The sequence below is a fragment of the Nelumbo nucifera genome, chromosome 4 (genome assembly GCF_055504915.1).
Source record: "Nelumbo nucifera cultivar China Antique chromosome 4, China Antique-T2T, whole genome shotgun sequence".
Classification (NCBI taxonomy): Eukaryota; Viridiplantae; Streptophyta; class Magnoliopsida; order Proteales; family Nelumbonaceae; genus Nelumbo; species Nelumbo nucifera.
The window spans coordinates 6,810,623-6,831,966 of record NC_142652.1 but is presented as its reverse complement, the minus strand read 5'-3'; the positions used below and the strand labels follow the sequence as shown (position 1 = coordinate 6,831,966).

Below are 21,344 nucleotides of genomic sequence, written 5' to 3'. Positions count from 1 at the left end.
GGAATCCATCTTCTCTCCTCGATGTCTAGCTCGGATAGCTCAGACGGTTCTTCAAGTGGGTCAGATGCAGGTTCTACGAACCGAGTTGCATCCCCTGATGGTTCTAGCGAGCCGAAGGTAGAGCTCGAGGAAGAGTTCGAACCCGTAGGCCGAGTCGCCTCGGGTAGTTTGGCGTCCACCTCTCGTCGGAGTCGGACGTTAGACAAGTTTGGCCCCTCGACCATGACGCCTGAGGGGCTCCAATCCCTTATTACCTATTACAACTTGCCTGGGGAGTACGCTTATTTCATACTTTCGGGTAGCTTTCCTTGGGAACACGGTCCTGATGAGATCGTGATATTCCGGGAGCAGCTCACTGCGGGGCTACGATTGCCTTTCCATTCCCTCATTGTCGAGGTCTTGAACCACTTCGGCGTTACGATCGACCAGCTTCACACGAACTCCATTCGTAACTTGGTGGGGATAATCTCCCTATTTTGCGAACAGGGCTTTCCTTTAGACTTGGAGATCTTCTCTTCCATTTTAATGCTTAAGAAGCAAGAGGGTCCCCTTCCCGGGTGTAGGCGGGCGTATTACCTGTCTCCCTGCCCGGGTTTTAAGCTTTTACATGAACTTCCCAACAAGGTCCCGGATGGGGGATGGCCGCCCCTGACTCCGGTGTTACGCTTGATAAAGAGACGGTGAAGGGCCTCCGGCAATGGGCACGGCTTGGGCTAAAATGCCATCAGTATCTGACGGAGGCCAAACTCATTGCGGCCGGCCTGAGCTCGGGTAGGTTCCTTACAAAAGGTTTTTTGTTTTGCTCTGTTGTTTTGTTTTTTCTGATGCCGAACTCTTTTTGCAGGTGTGATGGACTCAGGAGGGACTCTTGGTGGGCACTTGTTTCAAGGCATGAAGAGGAGGAAGCGAGTCGCCAAACGAACTCGTGCCGAGCTGCCCCGAGACGTGGAGCCCGAGGTGCCAGACTACCCGTCAGAGGATCCGCCTAGGGAGCCCGAGATGGCTCCTCCGATGCAAGAAGCGGCAGGGGCCCCTTATGCCGAGACTACTTACACGGGGGCTCCCGCTTACTCTGGGTCTGCTTATACGCGAGCTGGGCCCTTAGGCTCGGGAGCCTAAGGGGAAATTCAGGAGCGTGTTGTCGCCGAACCACGCTCTTTAGAAGAGTAGGGAGGCCATTTTCCCCGAGGAGGTCGCGGCGTGGACAGATCTTCCTTAGAACTAGGTGGCCTGTCGCGCTGTTACTCATGCCATGGTGGTAAGTCAGATTTCTTGTCGGGCTCTCTGCTTTTATCCCTCTTGTTGTCGTCCTTTTGAACACTTGTTCTTCCCTTTTGGTAGGTGAATTCTTCTATCCATGCCTTGGCGGCCCAGGTGGAAAGGAGCTCGAGGCAGGCGCGAGCTGCCGAAGAGGCTTTCCGTGCTGCAGAGGCGACTTCCCGAGCTGCTGGGGCGGCTGCTCGCGCTGCAGAGGCCAAGCAGGCGAGGTCTCAGAGAGATGCCGAGGCCATGGGAGTCGTAGTGAAGCACATGGCGGACCTAAGGCTGGATTTGCAGCATCAGGTCGAATACCTTCAGGAGGACATTAGGGAGAGGACGCAGATCTTTTCTCAAGGTATTGAAGATGCCAAGAAGAAGGCTGTCGATGAGTACATCGCTTCGCCGAGCTTTGACGACCTAATGGTGGACTTGTACCGAAGGGGTTTCAAGCTAAGCCGGTGGATGATCCAGAATACGTATCCCGAGCTCGATATCAGTGCCATATCCACTTCGCGCATAACTCAGGAGATGGCCAATGCTGCTGATGGTGACGATGTTCCACGTTCGGGGTACTTGTTTGCCCTCTAAGGTTTCGAGCTCGTATGCCCCCCCGAGCGCTTTCTTTACTTTGTAGGGCTTTTCCCAATTCGGTCCAAGTTTGCCCACGCCGGGTTCGGGTACCATGATCTTACGGAGAACCAGGTTGCCGACGCGGAAGATCCGCTTCTTTACTCTGGCATTGTAGTACCGAGCTACTTTTTGTTGGTAGGTCGCTGTCCGGATGTGCGCGAGGTCTCTTACCTCATCCAGTAGGTCGAGGTTGGTACGTAACTCGTCTCCGTTTGTCTGATCGTCATATGCTTCTAGTCGCAGTGTAGGTATTTAGATTTCCGCCGGAATTACCGCTTCAGTGCCGTAGGTGAGGTTAAAGGGGGTCTCTCCTGTGGCGGTTTTTTTCCGTAGTTCGGTGAGCCCATAGAACACTTGGTAGCTCGTCCGCCCACAACCCTTTAGCTCGGTCTAGTCGTGCTTTCAGTTCGCGGAGGATGGCTCTGTTCATTACTTCTGTCTGACCGTTTGCCTGCGGGTGTGCGACCGATGTGAAGTTCTGATGAATTCCCATATTTTGGCACCATTCTTGGAACTTGATATCCTCGAACTGCTTGCCGTTGTCGGAGATCAGTACCCGAGGTAGCCCGAAGCGACATACTATGTTCTTCCAAAAGAGGTTCTGTATGTTTCGGGCTGTGACTGTTGCCAGATGTTCAGCTTCTATCCACTTTGTGAAGTAATCTACTGCCACCACTAGGAACTTTCTTCCACCTGTTGCTGGCGGGAATGGCCCCAGGAGGTCGATGCCCCATTGTGCAAAGGGCCATGGACTGGTGAGGTACTTGAGGTCGGCAGCAGGCTGATGGTGGATATTGGCATGCTTCTGACACTTGTCGCATTTTCTGACGAGCTCGACGGCTTCTGCCTTCATCATTGGCCAGTAGTATCCTTGTCAAAGTGCCTTTTGGGCGAGGGCTCTGCCCCCCAGGTGTCCGCCGCACAGACCTTCATGAGTGTCGCGGAGTACGAGCTTGGCTTCGGCAGGTCGCAAGCAACGCAGGTAGGGGAGCGTGTAGGACCGTCGATACAACCGTTTGTCTATTATGACGTATTTGGCTACCTGGCGCTGCACCCTCTTGGCTGCATTGCGGTCCGCAGGGAGGGTTCCATCTAGCAAGAAGCTCGCGAGTGGGTCGATCCAGCTCGGCTTTGCTTCAAGGACGGGAGCGACCTCCTTTGCCCCACCGAGAATGCTAGGCCGAGGTAAGTCCTCTATGTACACGGTTCTCATGGTGTTGTGACTCGTGCTGGCTAACCAAGACAGGGCGTCGGCCTCAGTGTTCTCTGACCTCGGGATTTGCCTGATGAAGTGTGACTGGAAGTTGAGCAGAGCCTTCTTTACTTTTGTCAAGTATGCAATCATAGTGAGTTCGCGTGCTTCGTATTCGCCTGTAACCTGGTTGACCACGAGCTGGGAATCACTGCAGATAACTACGTGCTTTGCTCTTACCTTGTGCGCTAGGTTCAGCCCGGCTATCAGTGCCTCGTACTCCGCCTCGTTGTTGGATGCTGCAAACTCAAAGCGTAGTGCGTATTCCAATTTCGTGCCACCCAGGCCGCATAGCACTATTCCAGCCCCGCTGCCCTGCTGGTTCGAGGAGCCATCTACGTGAAGGATCCAGGGCTCCTCATCCCAGTTCGCGTTTGGCCTAACCAGGAGAGATGCCACACTGGCTGCTACTTCACGGGGTTCAGACTCTATTGGCTTGGGAGCTCTGGTCTCACCCAAACTGGGGATCTCGGGCTCGACTGGCCCAGGGGCTTCGAGGACAAACGTGCACTCGGGGATAAAATCTGCTAAGGCTTGGGCCTTAATAGCAGTTCGTGGCTTATACTGGAGGTCGTACTCGCTGAGCTCGATGGCCCACTTCGTTAGCCGACCGGAAACCTCAGGCTTGAGCAAGATTTGCCTCAGAGGTTTGTCGGTCAAGACCATGACCGTGTGAGCCTAGAAATATGGGCGGAGTTTCCGAGCTGCGATTACCAGTGCATATGCTAGTTTTTCTATCTACGGGTATCTCGTCTCTGCTCCCTGCAGAATTTTACTAACATAATAGACGGGCCGCTGGACCCGATCTACTTCTTTTATTAGTACTGAACTGACCACCTCGTCGCTTGCCGAGAGGTACAGTTCTAAGACCTCGCCTTCCTCGGGCCTGGCTAAGGTTGGCACAGTAGCGAGGTAGCTTTTTAGCTCGTCGAACGCGAGCTGGCAGTCTTGGGTCCATTTGAACCCTTTGCCTTTGATTGCCTTAAAGAAAGGCAGACAGAGCTGCCGATTTGGACATGAAGCGGCTCAGAGCGGCTATGCGGCCGTTTAGCCTCTGAACTTCTTTTACTTTCCGGGGTGGTCTCATATCTAGGATGGCCTTTATCTTGTCCGGGTTGGCCTCAATACTGCACCGATTGACAATGTACCCTAGGAACTTACCCGAGGTGACACCGAAGACACATTTGTTGGGGTTCAACTTTATGCTAAATTGACGTAGAATTTGGAAGACAGAATCTAAGTCTTGTATTAATTCTTGTGAAAACTGCGTCTTGACGACCATGTCATCTACATAACATTCTATTTTCGTGCCAATTAAGGGCCGAAACAGTTTATTTACAAGTCTCTGGAAGGTCGCCCCAGCATTCTTCAGTCCGAAGGGCATGACCTTGTAGCAGTACAGGCCGAACTCGGTAATGAAGCTGGTTTTTTCCTCATCGGACTGGTCCATCCTAATTTGGTTGTAGCCTGAGTAGGCGTCCAAGAAGCTTAGCAACTCATGTCCCGAGGTCGCGTCCACTAGGCGGTCAATTCTGGGGAGGGGAAAGCAGTCTTTTGGGCAAGCTCGGTGTAGTCGACGCACATGCGCCACTTGCTGTTTGCCTTTTTCACTAGTACTGGGTTGGCTACCCAGCTCGGGTAATGAACTTCCCTTATGAAGTCCGCTGCGAGGAGCTTTTCAACTTCCTCGTCGACCACCCTCCAGCGCTCCAGGGCTAAGTTGCGTTTCTTCTGTCTAATGGGTTTGACTACAGGGTCAGTGTTAAGTTTGTGAGTTATAAGGCCAGGGTCAATACCGGGCATATCGGCCGCGGACCATGCAAAAATATCTAAATTTTGAAGTAAGAAACTCATCAGTTCGGTTCGTAGAGGCTCCTTGACGGAAGCACCGATCTGTAGCGTTTGAGCCGGATCCGTAGCTGAAGTCAGGATTGCAACCGTTTCCTCTGTGGGCGAGGCTCGTTCCTCTTCCTGCTTCGTAGGCCGCTCTAGCTTGAGGTTGTCGGCCGCCTTGGTTTTTCCCTTCAGGGCGGCAACATAACACTTCGGGACTCAAGCTGGTCGCCCCGCGCTACCCCCACACCGAAGTCTGTAGGGAACTTCATTGCCAGATAGTAGGTGGAGACCACTGCCTGCAGAATATGCGTAAGTGGCTGCCCTATTATGGCATTGTATGGGGAGGGGGTCGCGACCACCAGGAAATCGTGGTTGAGTCTGACCGCACAAGGCCATGTGCCGACTTCCACAGGTACTGTTATCTTCCCGAGGGGCCTGACTTCCTCTCCGCTGAAGCCCACCAGAGGAGTGTTTGCGGGCTTCAGCTCGCTTCTCTGCAACTGTAGCTGGTCAAATGCCGACTTAAAGAGGATGTCCGCCGAGCTACCTGAATCCACAAGTACGCGCCTGACTTCGAAGTCGCCGATCCTTAGTTTTATGACGAGCGCGTCATCGTGGGGGTAGTGGACAACTCACGCATCGTCTTCCGTGAAGAAGATCGGTTCTTCTGCCTTCGGCCTCTTTGGCGGGTTCTTTTCTTCTCGGGCTGCCTCGCGAACTGACGTCCGGGCTGCTGCCGAAGTACACCTTGCTACCATCAAACCTCCCACTATCACATGGATGGTTCCCCGAACTGGCCTCTCTTCCGGAGGCTGTCGTTGCAATGCTTCAGCCGGTCTGTTACTGGATTCGGGGGCATCCTTTCCGTGCTCCCCTTGCCGACCTGTCTTATTGTTATTATTATTATTATGCTGTACAAAATTTCTCAAGTATCCGCGACAGATGAGTCCCTCTATCTCGTCTCGGAGATTATTACACTATTCGGTACTATGACCGTGATCTCTATGAAAACTACAGTACAGATTTTTATTTCTCATTTGGATTCCCCTTTAGGCGAGGTGGCCACTTTACGTATGGGGCGTCTTTGATCGTCATCAAGATCTCGGTCCGCCTCGTGTTTAACGGCGTGTAATTCGTCCGAACTGCTAAGGGAGCTTAGGACGGCTGGCTTGGCTTCGCCTTCCGGGCCGGGTTTCTTCTATCACCTGGGTTGGAGGGCTCACCTTCTCTTTTCCTCTTCTCGACCCCGCCTTCGGTCCTTTGGTTGATTTCTTCCTCTGTTCTCATGAACTTGTCCGCGAGTTTGAGGAATTCGGCCACGGTCGCGGGCTGGCTGGCTACCATGTGCCATTTAAACTCCTTGTGCGTTACTCCTCTCTTGGCCGCCGCGAGCTGTATCGCGGTATCTGTAAGCACGCTTCATTGAACCGCTTGATGTAGCCCCGGATGGATTCTCCTTCTCTCTGGACTACGAATCGGTTCTGCTAGGGAGCTGTACCCGGAATGTTGGTAGTCTACTGCTAGGGCACTGAATCGGTTCTCTGTGAGCAGGAACTCAGGCTTGGAGCGCCGAGGTGCTGACTTTGCGGGCAAGGCTCTCGACCCGCTTGCGAGCTGCGAGGCGGGGGTGATTTTCCTTTCCCTTCGGCTTGGGGATGAGGCCTGGCTGTTAGGGGGGTTCTGGAGTTGGGAGGCTTCTCCTCGGTGAGGGCGTCCGCCCTGAGGGGAGGCCTTAACCGGCTTCGGAGTAGGGTGCCGAGGTGGAAGTAGTGACTGGTTCAGGGGTAGTTGGGGGAACTGTTGCTGATAGTGATGTTGAGAGAGGTGGTGTAGTACTTGGTGCTGCTGGAATTGTTGCATTTGGGCTTGCATTGCCCGCATGCATTGCATCAGGTTGTCAAACTGGTTTTGGCGGGTCGCCAGGGGGACAGCAGTTGGTTCAGCAAAGGTTGTTTCGATAGGGAGTGGAAGAGGGATGTTCATGGCAGGAAGGTTCACGGGCGCCACTGTTTGTGGCGCATTCAAGCTGGGGATCCCATCCATCGGAAGGGGGATGGTGAACTGTCCGATGCACACCACGGGGACTTGGAGTTGTTCCCCGGTGGTGTTCGTCTCTGTGCCACGTCCGACATTGCTGGAAGAAGCCATGAGTGTTGGGGTTTTTTGGAGAAAAAAGAGGTTATGAGAGTTTTAGAAGGAGGCTTTTAGAAGCGTTCCCACAGACGGCGCCAATTGATGGTGCGCAATCCGGCTGGTCCTAGCTGTCAACGACCTTACCTCTGAACGGAGCTACAGGGAACCTGAAACGGAGAAGATGAGGAAGCTCCGAGGGGAACCCGGTGTGATTGCTCCGAAGCTCAAGTTAGAATTCTCTCAAAGGCAAGATAAAACCAGATGGCGCAAAGTTCATATACCTTGTTCTTGGGGGGTAGGGAGCCTTTTATAACCACCTCGTGCACTCACTTCTAAGCTTCTGCCAGGTCGGGTATGACTACCTCTGGGCTCTTGCCAGTTCGGGTGTCATCCCCTCTGCTGGACAGAACCGCCACTGCTCTCTTTGTCGGAGCCGTCTCTGCGACTGGCGATGACGGTGGCAGGTGGCCGTTGAAGTGCGGCTGTCAAGCGTCAGATCCCAGGTCAGTCAGGTGCGCCGCCCTTGGATATGGACCTCCTCGGTGTCAGGTATGGTACGTTTGTTCAGTTCGGTGTCCTGGAGGCGAAGTGCTGGAGTGGTGAGTGAGGTGAAGTCTTGAGTTCGGATAGGGGAGTGTCCCGAACTGCCATGAGGCGGGCCAGTTCTGGTCATTGCCTTGTGTGAGGCTCGGGGCCTAAGGGAGAGTTCGGGCTCCTTGTAGGGAGTTCGGGCTCCTAGTAGGGAGTTCGGGCTCCTTGTAGAGAGTTCGGGCTCCTTGTAGGGAGTTCGGGCTCCTTGTAGAGAGTTCGGGCTCCTTGTAGGGAGTTCGGGCTCCTTGTGGTTTCCCTCAAGTCAATTAATTATTTAGTGTCAGCTTCATGAATCCTGTTCCTTTTAAACTATCCAGGGTCATATACATTCTTGTGTCATAGGCCCATCATATGCTTCAATAGAACAGTCATTGGCCTTATAACCTATTGAATCTCTATCTAGGTTTTCTACCAATGCATTCATTTCTGACTTTGTTCTTCTTAAGTTTTGTCATGCATCCATGTCAACATTCTGATCTCAGCTATGCTCATTTTATGTGTGTATTTTTTCTTGATCTTCCAATATTCTATCCCATACAGCACAACTGGTCTTATAAAATTTCCTAGCACTCTAGAAGCACATCTGAGTTTCATCCTTATTAGTTCAATTCTATGGAAGCATCATTCTTCAATGTATTCATCAATCGATGTATCAAAAAGTTGTCATATGTTTTTTTTTTTTTTCACTTTTTGATTGGTAACTGGTGACTTTATTAAGAATTGGATATAATTACAAGAATAGTAAAGTGACAAGCACTCCAGTCCTTTTTCATACAAGTATTATGTTATCTTTTTCCGAAACAGCAGTTTCTATTTGGTTATGTAATTCATTTCCTATTACGTTTTCATACATTCAGAATTGCAACTTTAGTAGGCCCTCATAGTCAACCTATAACTTATTTTGGTATCCCCTCTCCCCTACCCCCACCCCCACCCCCCCTCCAAAAAAAAAAAAAAAAAATCAGGTTGCTTTGCTAGACTATGGACAAGTGAAGGATCTCCCTGATGATTTGAGGCTCGGATATGCTGGCCTGGTTCTTGCTATTGCTGATGGTGATCCTATAAAAGCCTCTCAGAGTTACAGGTATTAAAGTTCACCAAATAATTGCTAATGTATTATTTTCATCTGACAACAGTAAGATTGAATATCCAAGATAAAGGTCTTAAGAAGTATCTAAGGAATTTATCAAAAAAAAAAAAGAAGTATCTAAGGTTAAATACTAGTAATTCTACCAGTGGATGTTGTTTAAAAACAAGGGAGTTGGTTGATATTCAGTGGGACTTGTGCCATTATATTGGATGACAATTGACTAGGATGGTTAACTACTGGATATGGTGTTCTCTCTTTCTGGAAAATCTGCTTTCTTTTTGACTTTTGAAATGGCTGCATGGATCAGATGATTAAGATCATCCAATGAGGTGGATGTTTGTAGAGAATGGGGACCAATGGGCTTCTCCCATCTTTTCTTCTGCACCTTCATTTACTTCCATGCTGTTGGTAGGTCAAAGTTTAGCTAACCACTGAACAGATACCTTATGAATCCAATTTCATATATGATTAGACCTTTTTCACCTTATGAATCCAATTTCATATATCATTAGACCTTTTTCTTGCAGAAATTCTTAAAGTAAAAATGGTCTAGCTATCCTCCCGTTTCATAAGGTCTTTCTTTAAGGCCATGTTGGGCCATTGATGCTGCCTAAATTATAAGATTCTAATTAAAAAAAAAAACTCGGATCTTATATCTATCTGGTATTATAGTTAAGTGCATATGTTATTATTTTTCTTATTTCACTTTGCAGAGAGCTTGGTATAAAAACATTGAGTAAATGTGATGATGAACAAACAGAAATGCTTAAGTTGGCCCAAACAATGTTTGATACAAAACTCCCGCCTGGAGTGATGATGTTGCAACCTTTTTCAGAAGAATCTTCAATAAAAAAAATTGCTGTTCAGGTATAATTGCTATTCAAGCCCAAGGAGGTTTTGCTTCTTATCTGCAGTTGGATTACACTACTAGAGGTGCATAAATTTTGTGGATTACATATAATGTATGCTTACACACAAAAACATCTTGGCTTTTTCATTTCTCCTGTTTTATTGGTGTTTAAATTTCATAAAGTTCTAATATGGAGGTATATTACAAGAGGGTACCTGTACTCAAAACTGATGCTCATAGGGAGATAGAGAATTTTTAGGAATGTGAAGTAGTTCACTCTATGGAACACAGTGAAATAGTTTCATAGCTTTGGGAAAAGGGTACCTCCTCACAAAGGTATTCGTGCCTCGCGGTAACCAGGCCTGGGTGACTATTTACAAAAAAATGCCTCCGCATTATATGATTTCATTGTTATAAGGAAAAAACCTACTAGTCAACTTGTTAGGGAAGCTCCATTAACAATCCATGAATCTTCCACATGGAAAATTAGTTTGGAGTCCGAAAGGCTCTCTGTGTTCTACCCGTTCTATGTTCATGGAAAAAAATATTGGCCCAAAAGACCTTGCAACATGTGTAGGATAGGCTCTTTTTTGCAAGCAAGTCAATGGTTAATCTTATCTGGGAGGCTGTTCCAAAGAGTTCCCTACTCCGTGGATTGTTTAGATCAACCATATCATCCATCTATGTGGCAGAAATTTGATGGGTTGTGTATCCCTGATTGACCCATTTAGGAACCCTTTTCCACACACACATGTACATATCATCATCATCCAAGCCTTATCTGAACTATATGGGGTCAGCTACATGAATCCCGTTTCACCATTCTGTTCTGTTTAATGCCACAACCGTTGTTAACTTATGGGTACTTAAAATCATTTTTTACTACTTCGACCAATGACCTTTTTGGTCTACTCCTAGCCCTTCTAGCCCCTTCAACTTGCAACAGGTCACTTCTTCTTAGAGGTGCTGTTGATGGTCTTCTGTGCACATGACCAAACCATCTTTGTCTACTTTCTCTCATTTTATCACCTATTGGAGCTATTCGTAGGTTCCTCCCAATGATTTCATTTCTGATCCTATCCTTTCTTGTTTTTCCACTCATCCATCTCAGCATACTTATTTCTGCCACACTTATTTTTTGGGCTTGTTGTTTCTTGACCGCCCAATACTCTGCTCCATATAGGATAGCTGGCCTCCATGATCATGGGAGTTTGGCAAAAGTTTTAGTGCCAACTGCCAACCTGGAACAACCTTCCTCCTTTATCCTGGCTTGGGACTGGCTGTGTAAGACAAGCTCACACTGTTTAGTGTCCCATTTTTAATACATGATGATTTATAGTTCTCTTTTCTTACACTCATGAGGATATTTTGTGTATTTGCCTTTTTTTTTTCTCATCTATGATTTTTTTCCATGTAATAGCTTCTTTTCCCTTTCTTTATTTGTTCGATTGTAGGGAGGGTTCCATTCATGATCTTATTTCTTTAGATGGAGGTGAATGTTCTTGATCTAAGGTGATGTAGGAGTAATAGCATTGATATTGAATTAATTATTGATGTAGGACAGATAGGTCCAATATCACTTAAAATAGGACTTCAATGACTGATGGATGAGTCTAGGAGGGTTAGGACAGGTTTAGGAGTGAGTGATTTTAGGACTAAAGTAGAGATTGGCTTTTATATTTTAGAAGGTAAGGTAAAAAATTTTATTGATGAAAGATGAAAGATGAAAATGTTACTACTTCCTGGAGCCCCTCACACAGACACATTAGAGACTCCAAATAGGAAGACACATTACAGCTTGTTGTTACTGCTTTATTCTCTGGCCCTATTGGAGAAGGTGACTCTCTTAGGGCTGAGATCCTTGCAGCGCTTGAAGGAATTCGAAGAGCAAAAGATCTAAATATTAGCCGTTTGATTCTGGAAGGTGACTCGAAGGTGGTGGTTAATTGGTTGAAGACAGAGGACAGTGGTTTGTGGAACTATTACAATGAGAAAAAACAGTTCTTATGGCTGGGTAGGGACATAGAGATTCAGTACAGCTGGGTGAAGAGGAGTGCCAACTCATTTGGGGATGGGTTGGCCAAGCAAAGAGTGAATAGGGAGGCTGTTTTCTGGGCTAGTTTTTAATTTTCTTTGCTTTCCCTGAGTTTTCTGATTTTTGGGGAGCTAAGTTATTTTTTCTCCTTTTGTATTCCTTTCCCTCTATTCTCTTAATTTAATGAAATTGATGTTATTGATAAAAAAAAAAAAATAGACCGAGTACAAAGCAGTTGAAACAGATTCTGAGATTTAAACTCAGGGGAAACAGACATCCAAGAAGCAAGTTTAGACACTGCTGCCTGAATTAAGTCCTCCGGATTTCTCACTTTGTTGCAGAAAATCCTGTTGTTTCTTTCAGTCCGTCACTAAAACAGCCACAGGAATAGTTATCTGGATCAGATTACCCTTTTTCTTCAGACCGGGTAACTTCCAGCAGAATAAAATGCCCTTGACAGAACCAGGCATAACCCAGCAAACCCCAGCCGCCTTGAGAAAATGCTCCCAAACTCTTGCAGAGATCGAACAATGGATGCCAAGATGATCAACTGTCTCTGGAAAGAGCCCACATAGGCCACAGTTAAGATCTGAAATCTGAACCCCTCTCCTAACCAAGTTAACTCTCAACAAGCACTTGTTTAGTGCCATCACCCAAACCAGAAAATTATGCTTAGATGGGCCGACAGAATTCTGCACCTGCTTACTTGGGAAATCAAATATATTTATTCTATTCAGATTTGAGGCCAAGGACTTAACAGTAAAAACACCATCTTCACTTCCATTCATCCTTCAGATTAACTGAGATAGGTTGCCTCTGTAACAGTTGCAGAAGGTCCAACAGCCGGTCCATTTCCCAATCAAAAAGGTTTCTTCCAAGGGAGGGGGGGGGGGACCAGGAGATTGAGTCCCCAATCACATCATAAGAATCAGCAACTGAAGCCTCAAGACTGAGGGCACATTAAAGAGCAGAGGAAAGGCTTCAGCAAGAGGGATGTCTAAGCACCAGGAGTCCTTCCAAAACTTCAACCTATCTCCCCTACCGATCTTGAGAGCTAGGCCACCAGAAAAATCTGGAAAGGATTTAGTTTAGCAAAAGTCTTGGAGCTCAATAGCAAGAATTGTAGATTCATCCCAAGATGGTGAAAGGAAGGAACCAAAAGTGTTTGTTTTCTACTAGGAAAGGGAATATTAGATTCGTTGTCAGTCATTAAGGAGCATTGCTAGGGTTTCGCCACTTGTTCCTATGGGATCTCTTCAAGGATTGGCTTTCCTTTCACCCAAAGATCCTAATACCCATGTGTGCTACTACCTTTTGTTAGAATATTAGAGTTATGTTCGGCTGATAAGAGTTCTTATTAGCCCATTCTTATGTTTAACTTATCTTGTAACTGGGCTTGTGTTAATGGGCCTAATCCTGTTTAATGTTTAAGTCATCTGGGTGTCCCATCACTAATCAGGGGCATCCCAGTAATTTCTTGTACCTTGTACTATATTCATCTATAAATAAAGAACTGGTCGACTGGCTAGTACAGTTCGACATTCTCTTCTTTTCTGTCATTCTCTTTTCTTCCTTGCTACTTCGAGTATAGCACTTCAGATTACATGGTATCAGAGCATTAGCTCCTTCCTGGTTTCAGCAGGCGCACTCTCTTCTCTTGCTGTCTTTTCATCTTCTCTTTTCCTTTTCTGGGTTGCTGCAGTGAAGACCTAGGAGTGTAAGAGAGTAAAGCAAGTTCGAACCTAGGGTTTCTCTTGGTTGTAGGACTCAAGAGAAGTAAGACCCAGAAGTAGATGTCCTACTAGATTATCTCCAGCAAATAGTAGATATTGGGCTACTAAGAGAGGTCTGTATAGGACAGACCTAGTTGAGGACTGTTTTCAGCAGTCCTAGCACTAGCCGAAAGAGGGAGAGCTTCCTCTACAGTTGCAGCTTCGTGCTCCAGCAAGACTTGCGCAGAACAAGTGGTAAAGACTTAGCCTTCTCTACAGTTGCAGCTTCGTGCCCCAGCAAGACTTGGGTAGAACTGTGGTAACTTCAGTTACAGATTCTCTTCAGGTCGGTTATCAGTCCTACTTTGTGAACTTCAGTTACTGCACTGCACAGTTACTTCAAGTTGCACAACAAGCCCTAACTGAAGTAACTTCAGTTACTAGCACTGTGAACTGGTTCAGTTACAGCCCTGTACTTGCTACTTCGGCCAGTCCTAAACAGCACTGCACAGTACCCGAACTGTGAACACTTCTACCAGCACGGTGAACACTGTGACCACTTCGGCCAGTCCTAAACAGAATCACCTACAGCACTGTGAACAACTCTTGGACTGAAGTCAAGATGTCCTCACTATCCGGTGAAGTTTCCTCTAGAGATAACAGACTTGTTACAAGGTCCTCAAACCTGGAAAACCCTAATCTGCACAGCTTGCAGATTACAAGTGTGCTGCTAGATGAGTATAACTTCAGAGAGTGGTCTGTCTCAGCAATGCTGTTCATTACCTCTCGTGACCTCACAGGCTATTTGGATGGAGACAAGAAACAACCAGAAATTGGCAGTCCTGAATACACCGTGTGGCGTAAGGAAAATGCCACAGTCATGTCTTGGTTGCTGGCCTCTATGACTCCTAGGGTGGCTAGAACTGTTCATCACTTCCCCACAGCTGCTAAAATTTGGGAGAAAGTATCTAAGACATATGGCCAGAAAAAGAACAATGCTAGAATTTACAGGCTGAACCAAGACATTGCAGCCCTAAGGCAAGGAGACATGTCCGTGGCAACCTACTTTGCAACACTGGAAGGCCTCTGGGAAAAGCTTGACCACCATTTGATTTTGGATTGGGAAAATGCTAATGATAAGGGGAGGCATGATAAGCAGATTGAGGAGGGCAGAGCCTTCAAGTTTCTGGCGGGTCTTGACCCTGTATATGAAGGTATAAGGTCACAGATTCTAGGGAGAGATGAATTACCTGAGCTTCACCATGTCTACTACCTGGTGAGGAATGAAGAAGTAAGGAGAAAAGAGATGCAAATTGACTCCCAGACACAGTCAACAGAACAACCTGGAGAACATTCAGCCTTAGTCTCCACTAAGGGGAATAGATTTTCAGACAAGAAGTCCCTCAAGTGTACACATTGTGGTGGTGAGAAACACACAAAGGAGAAATGTTGGGTCCTGTACCCTCATCTGAAGCCAGCTGCTCTGAGAAAGGACAAAAGGCAACAGAAGGGCCACACAGCAAGTGGGAATCTTGCCACCAACAACAGTAGTGACAACTCACAGAGTATTCAGACAGTGTCATCTTCCACCGCAAGGCAGGCTGCCGACTCCTCTGGACCAAGTACTTTGGGCTTCACAGCTAGTGAGGTAGAGGTTCTCAGTCGGGCATTAGCCCGTCTGAAGAACAATTCTTTAGCTTCCACCTCTCTTGCCAAATCAGGTACAGCCTCTGCATTTAGTGCATCTAGTTCCATTAATTCTACCTCTTGGGTGATTGATTCCGGAGCCACTGACCATATGACACATATGTCCTCCTTATTCTCCACATATCATTTGTTGTCTGGCCAGGATAAGATGAGAGTAGCTGATGGGTCCCTCTCCACCATCTCTGGAAAGGGGGTGGTTGACCTAAGCAAGGATCTCTCTCTTAAATCAGTCCTACATGTTCCTAGTCTTACCTCAAATCTGTTGTCTGTTTCAAAGCTTACAAAAAACTTGAACTGCAGTATAACTTTCTTTCCTTCTCATTGTGTCTTCCAGGACAGATTGACGAGGAGAACGATTGGGAGTGGTCATGAGTATGGGGGCCTCTACTACTTTGATGAAGATGTCAGCTCAGCCATGCAAGCTTCTACTACTAGTCCGGAGAGTGTGGAGTCAATAGCTAGGCTGCACTTGTGGCATGCTAGGCTAGGTCATTTGTCCTTTTCTTCCTTAACAATGTTGTTTCCCGAATTATGTAAGGGCATTTCGAGTCAGAGTTTAATTTGTGATGTGTGTCAAATGTCAAAACAATGTAGATCAATGTATCCAATTTCTAGTAATGAAATTCAAGCCCCTTTTGACTTGGTTCATTCTGATGTTTGGGGTCCTTCACCCATTGTTTCCATTGATGGCTTCCGTTACTTCATCAGTTTTATTGACCATTATTCTCGGTGCACTTGGATTTATCTGTTGAAAGGACGTGAAGAAGTTCCCCGGATAACTATGATGTTTTGCAAGATGGTTGAAACACAATTTGATAAAAAGATCAAGCAATTCCGTTCAGACAATGCAGCTGAATACTTTGAAAGATGCCTGAACTCATTCATGGAAGATGCAGGCATGTTACATCAATCATCGTGTGCTTACACCCCTCAGCAAAATGGGGTCGTTGAGCGCAAGAACAGACATCTATTGGAGACAGCTCGAGCCCTTCTTTTCCAGCACAATGTGCCCAAGCAATATTGGTCTCAAGCTGTTCTCACTGCATCATACCTGGTAAATCGGATGCCATCTAAGGTACTGGGTATGAAGACCCCTTTCTCTGTTTTGTGTCCCACTCTTCCAGAATTTTCTCTTCCCCCGCGGGTTTTTGGTTGTACATGCTTCATACATGTGAAAGATCCAAAGAAGACCAAGCTGGATCCTAAGGCTACAAAGGGAATATTTTTGGGGTACTCTCCTACGCAGAAGGGGTATAAGTGTTATGATCCTGTCTCCAAGAAAAAATATGTCACCAGGGATGTAGTCTTTTTTGAGTTTCAACCCTATTTCGGGTCTTCTCAGAATCCTCTTTAGGGGGAGAGTAGTGGGTTGGAAGAGGATTCTCATTCTCCCTTCTTTTTTGTTCCCATTTCAGCACCTTCCACTACTACTAGCTATAGCATTCCGGGTCAACCTAGTGAGACTTCCACTGTGCCAGTTGCTTCTCCAGATTCGGCTGATACTTCTGAAGGTTCCAGTAAACAAGAGAAAGAGATACTTACATACAGTAGAAGGAAGAAGGCCCCTCAACCTCATGATTGCAACCAGTTGAACTCAGATCAATCTGTCTCTGCAATCCAAGGTAATTCTGATTCACTCAATTCAGATTTGGATCTTCCTATTGCTCTCCGTAAGCCTGTTCGTTCTTGTACCACTCGGCATCCCATAGCCGATTATGTTTTTTACTCACACTTATCCCTTGCCTATCATTCCTTTGTGTCTGCCCTTTCCTCTGTATGTGTCCCTTCCAGGTATTCAGAGGCGGCATCTGATCCAAGGTGGAAAGAAGCCATGAATGAGGAGATGAAAGCCCTAATGAAAGCAAGGACATGGGAATTGGTGGACCTGCCAGAAGGGAAAGGCACTGTTGGGTGCAAGTGGGTATTCACAGTAAAGCACAGGGAAGATGGGTCAGTTGAGAGGTACAAGGCCAGACTCGTGGCAAAGGGGTTTACACAAAAGGAAGGAATTGACTACAAGGAAACCTTTGCCCCAGTAGCAAAGCTCAACACAATCAGGGTTCTACTGTCACTAGCAGCAAAATTCTCTTGGGAACTTCATCAGCTGGATGTGAAGAATGCCTTCCTAAATGGTGATCTTCATGAAGAGGTATTCATGGAACCCCCACCTGGATATGATGTTGGAAAGAAGGTATGTAAACTAAGGAAAGCATTATATGGTTTGAAGCAATCTCCCCGGGCATGGTTTGAGAGACTTTGTTTGGCCATGAAGAAAGTAGGGTACACTCAGAGCAGTGCAGATCATACATTGTTTACAAGGAGACAGGATGACAAACTTACAACACTCATTGTGTATGTGGATGATATGGTGATTACTGGAAATGATGTGAGAGAGATGAAGAGGCTGAAGGAGTTCTTAGCTTCAGAATTTGAGATCAAAGACCTGGGAAATCTGAGATACTTTCTTGGAATTGAAGTTGCTAGATCAAGAGAAGGAATCTACATATGTCAAAGAAAGTATGTGCTAGATCTCCTAGAGGAAACAGGCATGATGGGGTGCAGGCCAGCAGACACTCCAATAGAACCAAGCCATGGATTACAAGAATCAATGGGTGAGGAATACTGTGATAAGGAAAGGTACCAAAAGTTGGTAGGAAAACTGATATACTTGTCCCTTACTCGGCCAGACATTGCCTATGCAGTGCATGTTGTCAGTCAATTCATGCACTCACCAAAGACCCCTCATATGAGAGCAGTGGAAAGAATCCTCAGATACTTGAAGACTTGCCCAGGGAAAGGAATTTTATTTAGAAAAAACAGCAGACTTGAAATTGAAGCCTACACTGATGCTGATTGGGCTGGGTCTGTTGGAGACAGAAAATCAACCTCAGGTTACTGTACATTCTTGGGAGGAAACCTAGTCACATGGCGTAGTAAGAAGCAGAATGTTGTGGCTAGATCAAGTGCAGAAGCAGAATACCGAGCTATGGCACACGGGGTTGCTGAACTCTTATGGCTCAGGACTCTCCTTAATGAGCTTGGTATCAAGACAGAGGGTCCTCTCAAGCTGTATTGTGATAATAAAGCTGCTATCAACATTGCCAACAATCCTGTGCAGCATGACAGGACAAAACATATTGAAATTGATCGACACTTTGTCAGAGAGAGAATTATTTCAGGAGAACTCTGTGTGCCTTATACTCCATCAGAGATGCAGATTGCAGATGTATTAACTAAAGGGCTGGCATCAACGAAGTTCAGGGATATACTTGGCAAGCTAAACATGATTGATATCTATGCTTAGCTTGAGGGGGAGTGTTAGAATATTAGAGTTATGTTCGGCTGATAAGAGTTCTTATTAGCTCATTCTTATGTTTAACTTATCTTGTAACTGGGCTTGTGTTAATGGGCCTAATCCTGTTTAATGTTTAAGTCATCTGGGTGTCCCATCACTAATCAGGGGCATCCCAGTAATTTCTTGTACCTTGTACTATATTCATCTATAAATAAAGAACTGGTCGACTGGCTAGTACAGTTCGACATTCTCTTCTTTTCTGTCATTCTCTTTTCTTCCTTGCTACTTCGAGTATAGCACTTCAGATTACACCTTTTGCGCCTTACTTAATCGACATGGCGCCAGTGACGTCACTGCTTGGCAGACAATGTCTTATTAGACCTACGTGGTGCCTTGTCACATTCGTCACTTAGAAATTACACGTGCAGCTAATATCCGAGCCCGGTTCTTAACGAACCAGGATCCCATAGCGATCCGGGGTTCATCACGAGGCCAAATGCATGTAAAACCTCATTGGAGGTTCAACTTGAGTCTGTTTTGGACTTGTGTTAAGCGCAGGTTCATCAGAAGCGTGTGGTGAACCGCGGGTCCATCGCATACCTGCGGTGTACTATAGGTTAATTGCAGAAGAAAAATGAACTGCAGGCTGATCGTAGGCGTCCACGTGGCATCAATCTAGTATTTTCTGTGCTTTGAGGGACTGGATGAGCACTATGTACCTACACATGGGTAGGGTTAGAATGGATAATTGTAGAGGCTTCAGAATGTCTTGCACAAAAGGACAAAAATTTTGAGGTGTGAAGAAAACTAAAAAGTTACGGAATCTAGGGTTCTAGATGGAATTTTATGATGATATATGGAGAGGTGGAGGGTTTTTAGGATCCATGAATGCATCCAAATATGGTAGCAATCAAAGATGGTTTGGCCCCAAAAGATGAAAATGGTTGGAAGGGGGAAATTTATATGAAACTACTTTTCTAAATTGCAAGCATTTTATTCTATGTTATTTTGTTTAGTTTCCCAATGCAAGACAAAACCGAATTTATTCTGTTGAGCTGGTTATTTGGCTTCAGTTATGGCTTGTATGTCTACGAAAATAAACATGCATTCAACTGTATTAATATGTTGATTTTGTTCTGAAACAATGGTAGAACTTCCCAGAAGAGTTGTTCTCTATTCTTCGAACTGTACATTTGTTGAGAGGACTTGGTGTTGGCCTGGGCATCAACTATTCATGTGCAGAGCAGTGGAGACCTATTGCTGAAGAAGCTTTGTATCTCTCTGGGAGACTAAAAGGTTCACATCTCCTTGCTAAAATATTTCATCCCTCCCAAACTACAGACATGTAGCTACCATGTTTGACGCTCCTTGTGGTAATATTTCAGATAAAGACCTGAAGACAAAATTACAGAAGCGCAGCTTCTTTAGAAGAATGTTTTGGAGAGTCTGAATGTTTCAGTGGTGATGGGTAAATAGTAACTGATGTGAAAGAGTTATCTTGCCAGGTTCCTGTTCTTCCTCCCCTCCAAAAGAAAAAGAAAAAGAAGAATAGAAAGAACAAGGAAATATTGGTTGAGCTTCTGGGTTCCATTATTCTTTCTGTTGTAGCAATCTACGCATTCATCTCCCCAATGCCACAGTAGATCAGCAAGACAGATTAGATAATTCATTCACTTGATATCTTTCATTTTTAGTGGGTACAAATTTTATTTTCCTGTGGCCCAGATGCATAACTGCGAAAGAAAAAACAAAAATGTCACGGTTCATTGTCTCCAATCATCTATTCAATGAGGTAATTCCAGATTTCCCTTTTGAATTTGGTAGAATTGTGGTTATTTGACTTATTTCCCTCCTTGTCTGGAATATCTAACAGCAGAATAAAACAAAGGGGAAATAAAAAGTTCAGTAACAAAAGGAAGCACATTACTAGACACTTACGGAGCCAAGGTTTACGCTATTGAGGTAAAAAGGGCAAGGAAATGCTGGACCAACAGTTGTTTTAAACTTTCAATCATTAACTGAGTAAGCTTTTTATTTTCCCTTTTGCGTGTGGGGATGGGGGGTTATTTTCAGTATTTGATAAGAAAGCATCAATTTGAAACTCCTACAAAAATGAAATTTAAACACTGACCCATGTGATATCATAAAAGTTAAATCCAAATACCATACCATATATGATTAATACTTGCATTCCATATTGTGCATATCACGTACTCATATATCCAAATAGCATATATATATAATTAATATTTGCATTCCATATGTGCATGTTACGTACTCTTGATACTTGTCTTAATTTCATGCAAGTGAAAGTTAAATAAAAATACCATATATCATATATCTTATTACTTTTCTTGTGCACGTGCATGTATTTATAATGTTGTCAAGAAGGAAGCAGCTTTTCTTACTTTATAATTGGTTACTGAGATTTTGTGAGTGGAGTTTGACATACAAACAAGGTTTAAAATTTTGAGATGTTACGTCCAATATGGGGCGTATCGTATCGTATCTTTGAAAAATTGATATAGGATATGCATGGAAATCAGACGTTTCGTCTTTTTTCATACGTATTGGACCCGTATCGGTGGTGTATCGGAGTGTATTGGGAGTATATTGGGGCGTATCGATGAAAAAGATACAACTAAAAACTAAAAAATAAAGGGGGAAAACAAGCTCTTTTTCCCTGAAATAAGCCTTCTTTTGCCTTCCAAATGACTCTAAAATTCTAAACTTCATTTCTACAGTGTTAGATTTGCAAAAGTTTGCAAGAAACAAGTATGAATCGTTAATATTTTTTAAAGAATTTTCAAATTTTGAAAAAATATGGCAAAAATAGGTAAATTTTTTCAATCTTTTATAATATCTTGTGATTTTTTTTTCTTGAATGTTTAAATTTATGTTGATCTACATTTTTTACATTCAAAATCACTTTTTTTTTGTGTTGTCAGTAGAT

The 21,344-nt window shown here is 45.3% G+C and overlaps 1 protein-coding gene across 3 annotated transcripts in view; it reads left to right on the top strand.

Moving 5' to 3' along the window:
* LOC104591620 (uncharacterized) overlaps nucleotides 1-20,207 on the top strand; it is a 35,479-nt gene extending 15,272 nt beyond the window's left edge. The window contains exons 9-12 of one of the 3 annotated variants that reach the window (XR_016085562.1): nucleotides 8,668-8,786; nucleotides 9,506-9,659; nucleotides 19,553-19,687; nucleotides 19,777-20,207. Coding sequence is in view for 1 of the 3 variants with exons in the window: in XM_010250531.3 (XP_010248833.1) it covers nucleotides 8,668-8,786; nucleotides 9,506-9,659; nucleotides 19,543-19,687; nucleotides 19,777-19,841 (483 nt within the window). In the remaining 2 variants the exon portion in view is untranslated. Of the gene's footprint in view, nucleotides 1-8,667; nucleotides 8,787-9,505; nucleotides 9,660-19,542; nucleotides 19,688-19,776 lie in introns of all 3 variants that reach the window. The other 2 variants (XM_010250531.3, XR_016085563.1) reach the window with 2 other exon arrangements.
* Nucleotides 20,208-21,344: the final 1,137 nt, after the last annotated feature.